At 28.4% G+C, this 15,702-nt stretch overlaps 4 protein-coding genes across 26 annotated transcripts; 1 reads left to right on the top strand and 3 right to left on the bottom strand.

Moving 5' to 3' along the window:
- The first annotated feature begins 505 nt into the window (after positions 1–505).
- On the top strand, positions 506–1,276 carry LOC126918222 (ribonuclease H2 subunit C). Its single transcript, XM_050725917.1, has 3 exons — positions 506–688; positions 835–1,067; positions 1,146–1,276. The coding sequence occupies exons 1-3, from the start codon at positions 544–546 to the stop codon at positions 1,164–1,166; spliced, it is 399 nt and encodes a 132-aa protein (XP_050581874.1). The 5' UTR covers positions 506–543; the 3' UTR covers positions 1,167–1,276.
- Positions 1,277–1,424: 148 nt separating this feature from the next.
- Positions 1,425–6,106, bottom strand: LOC126918196 (transmembrane channel-like protein 7). 2 transcript variants are annotated; one of them, XM_050725852.1, is made up of 4 exons: positions 5,711–6,106; positions 5,210–5,439; positions 4,865–5,106; positions 1,425–4,778 (listed from the first exon to the last, which is right to left on the bottom strand). In XM_050725852.1, the coding sequence occupies exons 2-4, from the start codon at positions 5,385–5,387 to the stop codon at positions 2,880–2,882; spliced, it is 2,319 nt and encodes a 772-aa protein (XP_050581809.1). In that variant the 5' UTR covers positions 5,388–5,439; positions 5,711–6,106; the 3' UTR covers positions 1,425–2,879. The 2 variants fall into 2 exon arrangements, with proteins under 2 accessions (XP_050581809.1, XP_050581808.1); XM_050725851.1 differs by having other exon boundaries at positions 5,693–6,105.
- A 315-nt stretch (positions 6,107–6,421) lies between these two features.
- On the bottom strand, positions 6,422–9,543 carry LOC126918200 (protein FAM98B-like). 22 transcript variants are annotated; one of them, XM_050725877.1, is made up of 10 exons: positions 9,452–9,543; positions 9,297–9,345; positions 8,576–8,942; positions 8,201–8,491; positions 7,806–8,104; positions 7,531–7,733; positions 7,432–7,476; positions 7,354–7,377; positions 7,165–7,275; positions 6,422–7,024 (listed from the first exon to the last, which is right to left on the bottom strand). In XM_050725877.1, exons 2-10 carry the CDS (start codon positions 9,332–9,334, stop codon positions 6,852–6,854), a joined length of 1,551 nt encoding a protein of 516 aa, XP_050581834.1. In that variant the 5' UTR covers positions 9,335–9,345; positions 9,452–9,543; the 3' UTR covers positions 6,422–6,851. The 22 variants fall into 22 exon arrangements, with proteins under 22 accessions (XP_050581834.1, XP_050581833.1, XP_050581826.1 ...); XM_050725876.1 differs by having other exon boundaries at positions 7,354–7,404; positions 7,459–7,476; XM_050725869.1 differs by having other exon boundaries at positions 7,432–7,733.
- Positions 9,544–9,871: 328 nt separating this feature from the next.
- Positions 9,872–15,401, bottom strand: LOC126918203 (protein lines). Its single transcript, XM_050725883.1, has 2 exons — positions 14,403–15,401; positions 9,872–13,748 (listed from the first exon to the last, which is right to left on the bottom strand). Exon 2 carries the CDS (start codon positions 13,618–13,620, stop codon positions 11,836–11,838), a length of 1,785 nt encoding a protein of 594 aa, XP_050581840.1. The 5' UTR covers positions 13,621–13,748; positions 14,403–15,401; the 3' UTR covers positions 9,872–11,835.
- Positions 15,402–15,702: the final 301 nt, after the last annotated feature.

Here is a 15,702-nt window from a genome sequence, read left to right as displayed (position 1 = left end):
GCGCGTCGCACTACGGTGGTAAATTTTCCTCCCTACTCCCTTCATTTCGGGAAAGGTGGGGACCATCCCCACTATACATCTTATGTTCATCATATTCTGCAAATAATTTCTAAGTTACTTTAAGTTCTAAAATTTCTTAATTATATATAATAAAATAAATCCAAAAAGACTGGAACTCTTTTTATCTTATTTACATTTTGATATATGAATATTGAAATCATTACAAAAATATGCTGTATGTAATTTTATAGCCGCTCTAAATTCAGAAATTTCTTAGTAATTTGACATAATAAGATAAATTCCAAAAGAGTAAAACTACACTTAGCACATTTGCATCTTGATATATGAATAATAAAATTATTATAAAAATTTCATAGAAATTTAGGCACTTCGTTGTAATTGCTATTATCAATTGTCGTTGTTAATCGTACAGTTTGTAGATATGTAAACGATATATTTTAAAAAGTCGAAATTAATAAGAGAGATATCTGTATAGATTGAATATGTTCCCGCCAAAATAAAACGCGATACTTCCGTTTAAACATGGCTATTCGTTTACATATGAATCATGATTTGTCCAAGGAAAAACAAAGTGTATTACATTTAATGCCATGCAAAATTTATGGCGATGAGCCCGCGAACGTTTCTACTTATTTTACACCTTACATTCGTGAAGTAGACGATAAAGGTAAGTTCATTAAATTTGAATTAATTATCGATAAATATACTTGCATATTTGTATGCATATCTTTTTCCGCAAATAATATTGCTTTAATCACATTAACATTTAATATTTAAGATTAAAAAATAAGAATTATCCTTGTTTATATATAGTTTATAATTCTTCATTTCGTGGATATCCACTTCAAGGAAAAAAGATAACGCTACCATCTGGATACAAAGGTATTACATTTATTGAACATAAAAAACCAGAAGTAGAACATGTTGAACGTAATTTATACTTCACGGGAGCTTTCTCTCAGTTTACATACTGGAATTATGATAAATTGCCATCAAAAAATGATGGTTTAGCAGCTGCTATGGATTGGATCGATATTGCTGAAGCAGTAAGTTGTTAAGTAAAAAATAAAACTTCATTGTAGTTTGTAGAATATAATAAATATTTAATTATATTTCTTCCATAGCTACATTCTACAGAATCATAATTAAAAGTAAATCTTAACATAATTCAAAATACATGTTATACATTCAATGGATTATACAGATTGTACTATTTTAATACAAAGATAAAAATAAATATATTTTGTATATTTTATATATGTTGTAGTTTATTAACCATATTATATCATGAGCATATATTTTTGTCATACATAACAAACAACTTATAATTCCTTATGACATATTGTAAACATAGCAAATAATTTTTGGTTTATTTAGGAAAGCTGTTTCAAAAATGTGCAGTCTTTTACAAGATAAATAGTATATTTGTAAGTCATTTTCTTATTTTTATAAATATATAAAAGTTGCAATGAGGGAAGATGAAAGCATTTACTACCTTTTTGTTAGCACAGAAAATCTTTTCTTATTACACATATATAATACTACTGAGTGTAATATATTATAGTATTTTTAATACTGCTTATAATGACATCAGCGAAATAGACTGTTACTTATAAATTTATAATCAGTGCAATATAATCCTTTGTTAAAGTTATATTCAATGTGACATTCATATGCAGCTGTTTGTTTATGATCTTGTTTGTATAAAATTCATATAAAATGTTTTTTAAAGACTATTTAACATAAGTTGGCAGTTTTGGAATGAATATTTGTAAGAAATACATGCACAGTTTCTAATAGAGTTTTTTTATACATGCATATATGTATATAGATAGAAAAGTTAAACTAATTCTAGTTTCATGTACATTGGCAGTATTAAAAGCAAAAGAAGTTTTTTTTTAAATTATAAAACAATTAATATTAAAAAATTAGACACATTCATAAATGTTTATATTAAAAGAAATCTTAAATATAGTAAATATCTAAACACATAAAATAAATATTATAAAATTACTGCTAAAATATGATAAAATTAAAAACAAAAACAATAAAAAATAAGATTTATAGAAACATAAACTTTTCATATAAATTAAAGCATTTTTAGTTAATAAATACTTTGGTATGTAAGTAATAAATTACTATAAAATGTATTCTTATTATTAAGGATTTCCTGATCAGTCTACACAACCTATTTACAACTGCATCATACTTCTAATACCCAGCTAATCTAAAAATAGGTCCATCATATATCACTTCACTTCATTTTAGCAAAAGCACCCTAATACTTATTTATAAAATTAAAAAGTAAGTTTATGTGTGATATTTTGTATTACTACAAAAAAACCAATCACATTATTTTGTCTTGTATTTTATAAAAACTCTAAAAAAGAAAGGTGTCCTTATCACTACTATTACTATACTGTGTATGCATCTTAGCCCTTCTTACTGTTACTAAAACTAGATATACATAGTAAACAATCTGTGACTTCTACTATTGCACGGTTTTTAATTTGTACCCTGATTTTTAAGTATTATTTTTGTAACTTACTTAAAATTGTTTAATTATTCAAATTCAATAACTGAATAAATTTAAGAAAAAATATTTTGTAATAAATATAATAGTTTTCCTAGATATCTTTTAGTTGAAAACCATATAGTATTTTAAATACCATTATATAGCTCAATGTATAGTTTAAAAAATGAAATGAACAATTCTATTGTCATATAAAAAGTAATTGTAAATTAGTCAAATTACTATAACTTTTGTACAGTTCACATATGACTATATAAAACACTTATTAAATCTGTGCATTTTAAAAATTATTATATAAAAATTATTTTGACTTTCATAATACTGATTATGAGAATGTACCTAACTCATTTGTTTGCTCTTGATGATACTTGTTCTGATCTTGTTGTTGTTTAATAAATGCACTCAATCTGTTAAGTAAGAACTGTTTATCATGACCTTCCAGCACTAATTGATTCTTTAAAACTGTAACCATGTGTTTGTTTGCTATTGATACAGCATAATAATAATATAAAAGTAAAGTAAGAATAACAAAAGCTGGTACACCAAATCCAGCAGTACCAAGGAAGTATAAAATAGATTGAAGCCAATAAGGAAATTCTGCAAACATCACAATTAATAATGACCATACAGACTTGAAACCTCTAAATGGTCCACAAGATTTTGATGGCACTATTTCTGCAATAGAGTAACCAATTGGGACTGTAGATAAAATAAAAGAGATCAATAGAATCAACATAAAAAATGCATTCGATTTACTTGCTCTGTAAATTTTACTTGATGGAGTACTGTTTACTAAACAAGCAAATTTTTTTATATAGAACAGTACAAAAGTACCAAATATTGCAATTAATGGTAATAAAGGTGCATAAAAGAAACCAAGCCAACAGATAGTTTGCAAATAAACAACATCTAACACATGCTTAGGTAAATCAAATTCTTGTTCTCCGAAAAAACGTAATACTTTGTTTTCCGTATGTTTTGCTATTAATGACCTGGGAAAATTGACAAAAAATGTCATGAAAAGTTGAAGAAAAAGATCTGTAATATAGAGTTTGAAGAACTGTTGTCCTACAAATGTTTCCCAGCACAGTGGTCGTCTATCAGCAGTACATTTATTATACGTTACCTCCGTTACAATTAGTCTATAAAATGATGTGAGTAGAACAATGAAAGAAGAAAGTCGTAGAAATACAGTTCGTAAAAGAGTTATGCGTATAACAAATGAAGGACTATAATTTTCTAAAGAGACTAGATATCGAAATAGGAATGGTACTGCAAGATTTAAAGCAACGATACATACGTACGGAAGAAATTCAAAAAATAAGTAAGCAATTTTATTCAAGGATAAAGATTGCAAGTCGTATGTTTCATTGACTTGTGGTGAAACTTGATCGAAAGAAAATTCAAATATATGATAAATCAATACACCAGAACCACATAACACTACTAGAACTATTGAATTAATAAAAAAACGCATGAGAAACAATTTTGTTGTTTCTTCTCTCGTTCGATTTTGTCTTTCTTCTTCTAGTCTCTCAGCTTCTAAAAATGCTTTCATTTCATTGTATAATGCTTTATGCTTTACAGCTGCAGACTTTTCATTATGTATACAGTAATCCCAACCACCAAAAACTAAATTACAATATTGATAAAACTGGCCTTCATTTTCAACTACCCTCTGTTTAAAACTTTTAGCAGCTGACTTAACAATAGCTATTAAACTAAAAATAAATACACCAACAGTTGCAGAAATATAGGATAATGGTAAATTAAAAAATATACCAGAAGTATCATAAGTCATATGACTATATGCACCATAAAACAATAAAGTATATTCTAATATACCAGTGCCCTGAAAAATGTCTGTTATACTACTACTTTCTTGAGTTATGTTCCAATATAACTCTGAACAACAAGATATACTACTACTATTATTAGAATTTATGCATGACTCATCTTCTGGCATATCCAATAATATTGCAGGTAACACAATAAATGAAAATATAATTATAAATAAAAGAATATTAAGATATAATAACCATTTGATGAATAAAAAGTATGCAACAACTCCCATTCCAAAATTCCCACCAATCGTTTTAAGACTATCATTCCATAATTCCATTTTCGAATATGCTTCCTTCATTCTGATACGAAATTGTTGCCAAGCTTTCCTTCGTTGCCATTTCAATTGCTCAAAACCTTGCAATCTTAATTTTGTAGCACTCTGAAATATACATATAAACAGATATATAACAGTTTTAAATTCTATTAATAATTCTATTAATTTGATTAATGTTATCATTAACATACTTGTAACTGATTTTTTAGTTGTATTTTTTGTGCCATACACACAGGCATAGCTTTGATTTGCATTATTTCTTCCCAAGTACGTTCTTCATTAGATAAATTTTCAGATAAATCTGGTAACATAGACACTGCTGCATCATGAATATTTGTTGACATACGTCTTGATGTAGTTGTACCGCGAGATCTTGTACTAGTACGCCTCCTTAATGTTGTTTTAGTATCATTACGTATTCGTTTGGCAGTTGCTATATCAAATAACAAGAACAAATAACATTAACTGGTATTAATATCAAAATATTAAGCATGCAATATTTTTTTATGTACAAAGTCTATTATTCATAAACTTACCAACGCGAGACTTTTTACTTGGTAGTAAAGTAGCTATATGAGAAGGATCTCTTTGTAATGCTTGTTGTAAATCTGCTTCAATTGCTGCGGGGTAACTTTCCTGATAAAATTCAGCACCAGCCTCTTCCCAACCTTGTCCTTTGTCACAAGCACGTTTCTTTCGTTCTCCCCCTGACATTTTTTCTTTTTATGAATAGTTGTAATTTATGTATGAAATTTTCTTCAAAAACCTTACACACAAAATTGAAATAAAAATTATTCATAATAAGTAAATTTACTTAAAACATTTTGCATTCCAATTCACAATAAAAGCATCCAATATTTATCAAATTTTTATTATTTTTATATATTTAATTATTAGTTAATATACACAAATATAAATGATGTATCTTTATAATTTTCTGTCAAATTATAATTTAAACAAGTTCCACTAAGAAATAACGCTAACAATAAGCTTTTATATGTACGTTCGGTTAAAAGTACCTAATTGATAAGAAGTACCGTGAATGAATCAGCCGATCAAGTATTTTGTAATTGTGTCATTTCTTGGGGATACATATCATCATTCTTTTGTTCTGGTCGATAACAGTACTCATAAAAAAATAACACTTGAACATGCAAAACACTGATCTTCATAAGTCATATGACACATACATAGATTGCAGGTGTAAACTATGACGTAGATTACGCGAGATATCAACATATTAAATCAAACCAATATTAAATTTAATATTTCCGTATGGCAGAATTTTTTATTTTTCCAGGTGAATAAAGCAAAATAAGTACAACGATTCAACCAGAAAACGCACATCGGCATTTTGTTTTGCCATATATCTAAACCCGTGTAATTTGTAGACGGCTGATAAAACACTGAATCATGAACCAAAAGCAATATAGAAGGTATCATTCTACTTCTGCAAAGTGCACTATATCAATGTTCTAATTGTAACTAACAGAAAAATCCGAGTACGATTAACTTTTTAATAGATTTTCGCAGTGTAATAATCCTGCTTTTACAGATTACAGTTACAGATTAATTAATTGATAAATTATCAAGAAATCAAGAAAATAAAAAAATTAAGCCACTTGTTATATACGTTATATATATATATATATATATATATATATATATATATATATATATATATATAAATATTCATATACATTTAAATATAAATTATTGATATGCAATTATAATATATATTTAGTAAGTATTTTATGCAATTAAATATTTTAATCGATCAATTAATCTCTTCACATTATTACATTATACGACTTAATTTCAACACATTTGTCATTTCTTCATTGTACAAAAAAAGTGCATATTTACAAAATCCAAACACAAGTACATAGCCAAAATTAACATTCAGAACACAGTAAAGTATTCTAAAGTAGAATATAACAATTATTATAATTCTATAAGAGTAAATAATTTATCTTAGAAAAATAGTATCAATGTTTCTAATTCATTTTTAGTTTAGAATTAATATTTTCAATTCACATAATATTTAAAAATATAATATAAATTAAACAATTATATGTTATATAAAAATTCATTCATATTAATTATTATGCTCTGTGATGTAAATATTTTTTGCTATTACTATTATAAGCATAAGAATAATATTTTACATAAAATATTTTAGTATTGTCGTCCTCCTCGACTTCCTCCGCGATTATATCCACCACGCTGATAGTTATCTGTTCCAGAATTGGCGCCACCCTGATTCCAGCCTCCCTGAACTCTACCTCCTCTTCCTTTACCACTACCTCCTCTTTGATACTGTTGTCCGCCTTTATATTCAGATTTGTATCCTGAATAAATTGATTATTAATCAATAATTTAATTAAAATTCTTTATAAAATTTATATGAAACACTATTATAAAATTACTATATTTACTTATATATATCCTACATTTTCACTTTTATTATTTATATTTTTCAATTAATTACCTCCATCTCTGTTATCTCCGCCGTAAGTATTATTTCCACCGCCTCCATAACCACCTCCTTGTCCACCATAGCTGCCACCATGCCCTCCTCCATATGCACCTCCTTTGCCTCCTCCTCCGTAACCACTTCCTTGGCTTCCTCCTCCGTAACCACCCCCTTGGCCTCCTCCTCCGTAACCACCCCCTTGGCCTCCTCCGTAACCACCTCCTTGGCCTCCTCCTCCGTAACCACCCCCTTGGCCTCCACCTCCATAACCACCTCCTTGACCTCCTCCTCCATAACCACCTCCTTGACCTCCTCCTCCATAACCACCTCCTTGGCCTCCTCCTCCATAACCACCTCCTTGGCCTCCTCCTCCGTAACCACCTCCTTGACCTCCTCCTCCATAACCACCTCCTTGCTTTCCTCCATATGCACCACTATTAGAAGCATAATTGGAACCCTGATATCCAGTGTCTACATAACCAGTATTACTGCTATATGAATTTCTATTATCACTGGTGTAAGAATTAGAATTTTGAAAATTGCCACCTCCACGCCCACCACCTCTACCACCTCCTCGACCTCCGCTATAATATAAAAGTATATATATTCATTTCGAATTATCTTACCAAAACGTATTTTTTTTTACTTTATCTTACCCAGAAGTTAAAGGTCCAGGTACTCTATCCTTTTGCCAAGGTGGCATTTCAGGTGGTGGTGGTTCCTGTTCATATGGTCTTCCACCTCTGTCTGGTACCTCTCCTATAATAACTCTATTAATTTCACTTTGAGTATTTTTCCTAACACTTGCGTTGCTTGTTTTCTCCATTAATGCAATATCATCTCTTGCTGCTAATAAATCAGCAAATGTAATATCTGGTTCTGCATTCAAAAGTTTCCTAGTTTCTTCATATTGTCTATTTAACTCAGCCTCTTGAGCTTTTACTTTGTCTGACCACTATGTTTGAAAATAGAAATCATATGTTTTTTTAAATTATACATAAATATAAATAGCTTTTGTGACTTTATCTTAAAAATAACTATGTATACTTACTAGAAAAGATTGTACTGTTACATCGAGCCTCTTGAGCAACATATCACGGCGCATTCTGTATTCATCATGTAACTCTTGTTGTAAATGTTGAAGATCATTCCAATCTGCTTCTGAGAATTGATGACTAATTAATGGTTGGCCTACAAGCTCAGAAGGAGCTGTTTTTAACACTTCAGTCAATTTATTTTGCAGTCTTGTAAAAAGTTTCTCAGAAGTGATATCATTTGGTGGCCTTTCAAAATTTAAAGCTATTGACATATCTTTAAGATCTTTAGCTGTGTCACTTTCTTCCTACATAGGGTATATATACAAACCATCATTAATAAAACTATATCATTTATATATTTTTGTCCTACTTTGACAATGATAACTTACAACAACAACAGCCATGGAATTTGAACTTTTATGCTTCCTAAATTCTAATAATCTGCAAGTTTTTAATTCTGCTCCTAAAAAATCTAACAAAATGTACCTATCTTGTTCAGTTGCTAATCTTGCATTAACATTACCAGTCATTAATCTCTCATTCATACATCCTAATTCCTTAAGAAAACAGCTTAACTCTAAGAGGAAAGAACTAGAATCATCCGGAGACATTATGGCATGAATAGTTTCATCAATATCATTGAGTATTGCAATCTCATCTGCTAACCATGCTACAAGCTTTGTAAATTCTGGAGATTTTGGACCTTGTTTTACAGCGTCCTTAAACTTATTGGGATCTGTCAATTGACCATTGTACCTATAAAATAAAATAATTTATCAGATAACATAATTAATAAAATTTATGTTAAATATGTAATTATAAGTAATACATCATATTAGTAACTTTGTATGTTCAATTAAAGTTAAATAAATGTACGTAAATAACAAATTTCCTTTAAATATCGTATAGTTTTAATATTAATTCATTAACTGCCATTATTTTTATTTCAAGATCATAAAAATTCTAATTAACATTAATCACGATATCCATTAAACATTTTTTATTTTAAGTCATTAAAAATCGCCGAAACATTTATAAAATTATATAATTTCGAAAAAATATTGGCAGTTAATAGATTAACGTTCAATATTATAACCTCAAATTACATACCCAAGTTTTTTCATCCTCTCCAGTAATTTAAGTTCCATTTTGGCAAAACCTTTAATCGAATAAAACAAGTAATTGTTACCGAAACATAAAATCTTCTAATGAAACCAAAATGATACATACTTACAATAAAAATATTAACAAATTAAACACAATACCTTTCTTTGCCGTATATACTGTCAATGTGGCAGACTCTAATATGAGGTGTGTAGGAACACGTGAGGTATATACGTATATGTATGAAATTATAAATTGTAGATGTATTATAGGTAATAGTATAGGTAGGATAAGATATATGTATAAGATGTACATATATAAGATATTGTTTGTGCTTAAATCTTCTGTGCGGTAAGTTCTATTTTGAATTCTCTAATTTTGTAGATTTGAATTGTCCGCAAAAATTGAAATATTACCTAATACTATCAAAGAAATGAGATATTTCCTTTGAAAACTGACTCTTTTAAATAATTTTATCTATTCATATGTCCTGAACAATGTTAAGTAACAATATGCACATAATTGTGTAATATAATTCAATTGTAAAATATAATACAGCTTTCGATAAAGTCATAGAAATGTAAGGTTTATATCTTTATTGAAATGTTTCATTTTAAAACAAAATAATTATTTATTATAATTTTTTTTAAATAAAAAGAACGAATATATGTAATCTGGTATGATTTTGCAGCATTGCAGTAAGAAAATGTCCTAAAATTACAACACATGCATAGGTACGTAGAATTATGTAAAGTGCTGCCTTGCTAGCTGACCGAAATTTTGTCTTGCTAATTGGCAATCTCTACTATTTATTAAAAATTCTTTCCCGAAGGGGTGCTCCGACGTTTTACATATGTATATAACATGTTTCTTTAATTTTATTTTGTTTGAGTCCCGATATTTGAATTAGATTTAACTTCTTTTTCCCGTGAATTTTATGTTAATATACATAAGTCCTTAATTCGCAAACATTCTATGTCTTCATAAAATTTCTTCTGGATGTTGGAACATGTACTTTAAATTTCAAACATTACTATTAAGTAATCTGTAATTCATCCTAAATTCTGTAATATTTTCGCAAATTTGTGGATTGTACACTAGCATAAAGACATACATATACATATGTATTAGAATACATTAAACTAATATATAAGTATGTAGAGTATCCAATAATCGTGTTTGTAATTTCATAGTTACACTTAACTTTTGTTCTGATCATTACTAACATTTCAATACATGTTTATAATTTATTATTTTTTATATTTTACATTATACATATGTAAGTTGTGAATACTAGTAAAAAATCTACAAAGGGAAATGATAAATAAAATTAGATCATGATTATAAAAGTAAAAATATGTAGATTTTTAGTGTATTACATGTACCATACTTACAAAGATAATTTTAAGGTATGCATAATTAACATTACAATTAATATATACAAATACTTTAATTTGTAGAGAATTCCAAAACAACAATGGCAAATATTGTTCTTAACTTTAACTTATAGGAACAATCATTGCCATTTGTATCTAATAATTTATTAATACTGGCATAGCTTTAAATGTCAATAACTGCATTTACATTGCCAGTAACTTTACATTTGTATATTTGTAATATTTTACAACATTATTATTTATACATTGTTAATAAATCATGACAATATGACAATGTCTTTCATTTTAATAAACATTATTTAATTTTACACCTGTATTTAAGTACGTGGATATAACAGAGGTGTCCTAGAATTCTGTTACAGATTTCTTATTGTTAAACAAACAAATGTTATAAATTTTGATTTAATACAATTAAATATTTTATTATGCCTCTGGCACAAAATTTCAAAGTTAATTTTATAATCTAATGTGTTGATATAATTTATTTATATCGTTCTTTTAAAAGATTTTTATATTATGCATTTTTCAAATGCATTTTATAAAAATCTTTATACCAGAATATACTCTTTTGTGAGTTTAGTTTTGTAATGTACAAAAAAGTATATCTTTATACATATTTAGTAGTGCACATCAGAGGATTCAACTTACATAATTCTATTTGACTGGCAAATTGTACATTTAACCTTTATATATAGATATAAATATTATTCTAGTAGTATACATTTAAATTTATTTCCAATGGTGCTTTGGCAAATATGTTTTCATAGCACCATAAAAGTGCAATTTCATTGTGAAGCATATAATTTTAGCTAATCTTTGTACTACTTTTATCCATTTATACTTCAACCATGAAATGCAAAAAATAATTCTTGTGTAAAACTTCAACAATAGTTCTGAATGAATAAAATTTTGCTAAATATAATAAATAGAAATGTTTTTTCTGTGTCTTTTAATATTATTCTAAATATTTAATACTACAAAAGACAGTAGTATAAGTCAGTCATTTATAAAAATGAAGTTAATAAGATTATACAATTTTGTATTACTTTCTGACTGATAAAATAAGCCAGATGTCAAAGCTTTCATTCTTACAATTTGTACATCTAGTGAATTGAAATTTTGAGTCTCATCATGCAATCAAATAATAATTAGTTGTCTATATTTCCTTCATAGAAGGATTCACACTTTTCTAGCAAACGTAGAACTGGATTTATGTTATAAGGAAACAAATCTTTTGATACTAATCTATCAATTGCTAAACGAAGTCTTATCAATATTGTCATGGTATCATCTAATTCTCTTCCACAGCAAGAGACAAATTCTGTCCAATTTCTTTTAACATATTTCAAAAATCTCAATAAGTATAATAAGAAACAGGTCTCATTACTGACAAGTAAATCTAATAAAACATCTGGATCATGTGATACAGCATGTATAAATTGTATGAAAGTTAAAGTTGGACTAAGCATATGACCAAGATCATTTTGTGGAGGTCCTCTATAAAATAAACCAACAGCTACATCTAAACAACATACCATGCCTTCAATTAAAAAATCATCTTGATCATGAAACATTTGTACAACCCACTGTGATAAAGGCATTTCAGGATGAAATGGCATTAATGTCTTAACACACTGATCAAGTTGTCTTAGAACTTCTCTAATACTCCTCTCAATAACTGCCATATCAGCATCAAGATCTTCTGCTTCAGAACCCAAGGAAGAGTCACTAGAATCGCTACGTGTCTCTTTAACTGTCACAGCAACACTTTTTAAAACTAAAAGCACTATTTTTTGCAGAAGAGGACGATCACCTTCACCAGATCCTCCTCCAAATCTTCCAGAACCATGTCGATACGGTAGAGCATCCAATAATCTCCAATCTTTTACAGCTCTTACAATTAAATGTGCAAGAGAACAAGGCTCATCTGGCAATACATCTTGTAAGGCCAAAGTACTTCCATAACACAATACTTCATTAAATAACCCAAGAAGATGTCTCCAAATCACACCAGGAACATTGGCATTTAAAAGTACAACCAGGTTGTCTAATTGAGAATAAAAAAGTTTGGTATCAATAACAGATAAATTGGCTTTAACAGAAATGATGGATTCCCACAAATCAAGAAATGTAATGACAGCTGATTCATGTTGTGGCGTATATGAACTTAAAATAGCATCAAATTTTGATACTAGTATAGTCCATTTAGATTCCAATGCTTTGACACACATTGCTTTTACTGGTGTACTATCAAAACTTTCTGTATCAGCAATTGATATTGTATTACAATGAGATGGTGGCACTATACTGTCTGTATCTTCAAGAGGATGGATACTGCAGTCCTTGTGTTCCACAACTCTTTTTACAACATCCAAAGTAAATAGCATTTGGCTTGGAGAATGAGTATTTACTAAAGACTGTGTTAATCTTTCCAACCATGCTGTGTCAATATTTTCTTTTGTTATAATAAAAAATGATGCAAGAACTCTGCTAGCAGCAAATGATATAAATTTATTTGTTGTACATGATAGGTCAATTATTTGATCTATAATGCCATGCTCGTTTCGCGCCAGCGCATCACAAACATCTACTACTCTCCTGCACATAATACCTCTAACATTTTGTTTAATGGCTAAATCAAATAATAGTTGTAAAGTACTTATAAATTCTAAGGTTTGATCAGGTTCCCATTCTGATAATAATGAAGATCTAAAAGTGCCATCTGCAGCTTCTACTGTTGCACTAGTGAATGGTTTACGTAAACTGCTTTCTGGTATATTACATAAGCATTGTGTCAACAGACTATTCTGTAATTGCTCAATATCTGATAATGTATCTTTTTCAACTTCATCATTTTCAATGCGTTGTTTCTTCTTTGCTGGCTCCTCCATTATGTTGTTAGGAGGATAATAATAACAGTGCCAAAGCACCATTAGCAGCACTATTCTTGCTGCTTTCTTCTTTTAGCTTATAATACTCTGTCATCAGGTTCATGAAATATAGTCAACATCAGCTTATTGTGTGTACAAAAGTCATAAACACATTAGCAGATACAATATACCTGTATTGACAAAAGAAAACACATTAATTTAAATCCTTTGGAACTTGACTACTTTTTATGATATAAAATATTCTTGATTATATCAGATATTTAAATAGTACAAATACTATTTTATTTTATTTTTCTTAAAAAGAAGACTATTTTAGGGCACAAAAGATTTTAACCAATATCTATGTTATTTGATAGTATTCAATGAATAGAATCCAAAAATATCAATTTTGAACTTAAGAAACTTTTCAAATCAAATCAGTATGATTTAACCCAAGCCTAACCTAACCTAATCAAAATCCAATCCAAAACTTTAAATACAAACACAACCTCGCTTATTTAAAAATTCAACGTTGTGATTTACTGTTTTGTCACAGAATCCAATGTATCGCTTGAAACAAAAGTAACTTTCAAATTCTAAATTTCTTAAATCCAAAATTGGTCTTTTTAAACATTGTCATATATTATCAGGAAATATAAGAATCAGTCAAAAATTTTTGGTGACCTAAAATAAAGTTTGACCAAAAGAAATGTCATAAATATAATCTGTCATAAAACAGAATTTTCATTATTCAATGATGATTAAAATATTATTTATAAGAGAATTTTTAATGAATCAATGTATTAACATCAATCAGAAAAGTAAAGAATAATATTAAAACTTACAGAGAGAACTGACTTCTATTTTCATTAAATTTTTGAAATGTTTGTAAATTCCAATACTTTTATAGGTGTACGTAAATAAGTATGTATGTATATGTTTACGCATTCATTCATACGATGATGTATGTGTATATTCTTTTTACATGCCGTGATCAATCAATTACTTAATATGCGAGGCATCTTTGCTAATAAACTTGAAATTATATCTGTTGCCAGACACATTCATAAGATGTTAACCGTGAAGACTTTAACACAGGTTGCACATGTAATATATATAAACCGACGCTTGGTGATACGTTAATATGCACACAGAAATATTCTCTACCGATACCTTGACAGACAGTTAAAATATATCAAGAGGATATTTGACAGTATTCTTTTCGAGTTATACCGTATTTCACTATTTTAACAGTGTAAATATATTATTGTTTGTGCTCGAAGAATTTCTTTTGACTAGGAAGTGACAGAGCACTCAGACAACTTTGCTCTGTTGCCACGTATACGTGCTACCGAGTAAAAATAAGAAATACGGATTTATATTGTTTAGCCGTAAATCTGCTCCAATTAAACAGTTCATATCTCACGTCGAGTGGTAAAATGTTAACCCGATAATGCATAAGACACGAATTCTTCGTGTTTATTACGTATTTTTCGGATGGCATCATGCAGAGCTGCGTAACACAGTAGCTCCTCCTCGCACATTCCACAATGTACTAAGTACGAATTATTGTAATTACTTTAACAATAGCCTCCAAACCGTTACTAAACTTTATCAAATATTCATTAAATGCCTATTTTTTCATTTTTCTTAATAAAAGTAATCAAAATCAAAAAGTCGTATAATAAATACACGAGATGATCGGCAACTCTGCATCGATGGCAGCGCTTAAAAATTTATACATACTCTTACTTGTTAAACAGTTTCTATTTTAATGATTTGCCTAATGTGAAATTATAAGTAAGACGACGTATTTCGATAGTTGTACCGATAGGAAAGATTGTATAATGTTTAATAAAAGAAGAGAAGATTAAAAAAAATAAATTATTCAACATTCTTTATTCTATTACGTACTATATGGCCAAATTTATCATTTGCCTAATTTGATAATTACATTTATAGTAATAGACATATGATTCTTTTTGCTTATAGATTAATATATAAAGTATCATTAGAAAATTTATTAAATATTAAAAACTAGTATTGGATTGGAATAAATAATGAATTGGAATAATGGATTGTGATTTGTGTTCAACAAATTTTGAAATTAGATTTGAAAAAGTGATTAATTATAAGCAATATAAG

Source organism: Bombus affinis, chromosome 7 (assembly GCF_024516045.1).
Source record: "Bombus affinis isolate iyBomAffi1 chromosome 7, iyBomAffi1.2, whole genome shotgun sequence".
NCBI lineage: Eukaryota > Metazoa > Arthropoda > Insecta > Hymenoptera > Apidae > Bombus > Bombus affinis.
The sequence above is the reverse complement of the archived record's forward strand: the minus strand, read 5'-3'. Positions and strand labels throughout refer to the sequence as shown.